Below are 1,780 nucleotides of genomic sequence, written 5' to 3' on the forward strand. Positions count from 1 at the left end.
ATGTGTTTTTTCACAGGCACTGCAGAGGAAGCAGCAAATATTGTCTCCTGATGGAGGGAGTGGTGGAGATCTCCTGGTTCTGTCCTGGGGGTCAAGGTGAGGACACATTTGACAAGTGTGTGGCCTTTACCAATCTTCACGGAGATGCCAAAGAACATAGGCAACAGCTCAGCTTCCTGCAGGATGTCTCTTCTCTCATTGTGATCCTCATGTCAGCTTCTGATAACAATAAAGAAAACCAAAAACTTGTCAGAAACCTGTGGGAGTCATCAAAACCTGTGATCTGTCTGATTGATGACAAAGAAAAAATCAAGACTAATAATTCAGGCAGAAAGGTGAGGATTGGCATTAGGAATAGAAATGAAGCAGAATTAACAGAAGAACTCACGACTGCCATTGAACATTTACTAGAAGTCTCTGGCACTGCTCTCAGTATAGAAGACTGTTCACAGATGGCTCACAAACAAGGATTCATGATTGATGAATACCAAAGAGCATTGAAGGAGGCCAAAGAAAAAGCACAGGCAAATAGGAAACTCCTAGAGCAATTCAAAGTATCTCAGATAAAAGAAAACTTGCTGCCCCTTCAAGGACAACTGTGGCACCATTGGTGTAAGAAAGACAAAGAACTCTATCATCTGCAAGAAAAAGGGCATCGGAGCATTGAACAACACAAGAGTGACATTCAGAAAGAAAAACAAAAAATACGATGGCAGCAGTTTGAAAAGGCCTTCCCTCTCAATGGTTTCATGCAATCTGTCCTACAAATTCTCAAAGAAGACTCAGAAAATGACCTCAAATTCTACTTCTTATATTGGTTAAGTGTGGTTTTGGAAAATCTAACTGTAAAACACTTGGAGAATTTACATGGAAAACAACAATATTTGTGGTCACAAGTACAGGCAGAAAAGCAGAAAGCACAGAAGAGCAGCTCCCTGACACTCTGGCAGAATCAGATAGAAGCCATCTCTACTGAGATTCTTAACTGCACTTTAGGAATTGAGCACCTTCTCCGAGAAGTTGGCCAGATCTATGAAACTCTGGAAGAAACTTCCTCCTCTAGAGACAGCCTTTTTCTCTGCCTCCCCCAGATTGCTGCAGATTTGATGGTAGCTGGGGTTCCTATTGAGTTGATGGATGGGGATGCTTCATATGTGCCTCTAAAGTGGGTGATGGCTGTTTTTGACAAGATCTCGGAGAAAGTTGGAGACAAAAGACTGTTTGTTCTCTCTGTTCTTGGCCTACAGAGCTCAGGAAAATCCACCCTACTGAATGCACTGTTTGGGCTGCAGTTCACAGCCAGTGCAGGCAGGTGCACCAAGGGGGCCTACATGCAGCTCCTGAAGGTGGAAGAGACATTCACAGAGGAGCTTGGCTTTGATTTTGTGCTTGTTGTAGACACAGAAGGACTTCGGGCTCCAGAACTCAACAACAAATCTCGGAATTGGGACAATGAGTTGGCAACATTTGTCATTGGCCTTGCAAACTTGACTCTGATCAATATTTTTGGAGAGAATCCATCAGAGATGCAGGATATCCTACAAATTGTTGTCCAGGCATTTCTGAGAATGAAACAAGTGAAAATCTCCCCCAGTTGCATCTTTGTTCATCAGAATGTGGGAGAAGTTACAGCTAAAGACCAAAACATTGAAGGCCGAAGGAAACTGGAGCAGAGACTGGATGAGATGACAGCATTAGCTGCTGAACAGGAAGAGTGCTCAAACATAACCCGCTTCAGTGATGTAATTAGATTTGATGTCAATAGTCATGTCTACTACTT

At 42.9% G+C, this 1,780-nt stretch overlaps 1 protein-coding gene across 1 annotated transcript in view; it reads left to right on the forward strand.

The window, feature by feature from the left end:
- Nucleotides 1–1,780, forward strand: part of LOC101993235 (interferon-induced very large GTPase 1-like) — a 7,300-nt gene that overhangs the window by 3,236 nt on the left and 2,284 nt on the right. The window contains 1 exon segment of the mRNA XM_026778523.1: nt 1–1,780. This exon segment is cut by the window's left edge and continues 118 nt beyond it; it is cut by the window's right edge and continues 2,284 nt beyond it. Coding sequence (XP_026634324.1) covers nt 1–1,780 — 1,780 coding nt within the window.

The sequence above is a fragment of the Microtus ochrogaster genome, unplaced genomic scaffold (genome assembly GCF_000317375.1).
Source record: "Microtus ochrogaster isolate Prairie Vole_2 unplaced genomic scaffold, MicOch1.0 UNK415, whole genome shotgun sequence".
NCBI classification, from domain to species: Eukaryota; Metazoa; Chordata; class Mammalia; order Rodentia; family Cricetidae; genus Microtus; species Microtus ochrogaster.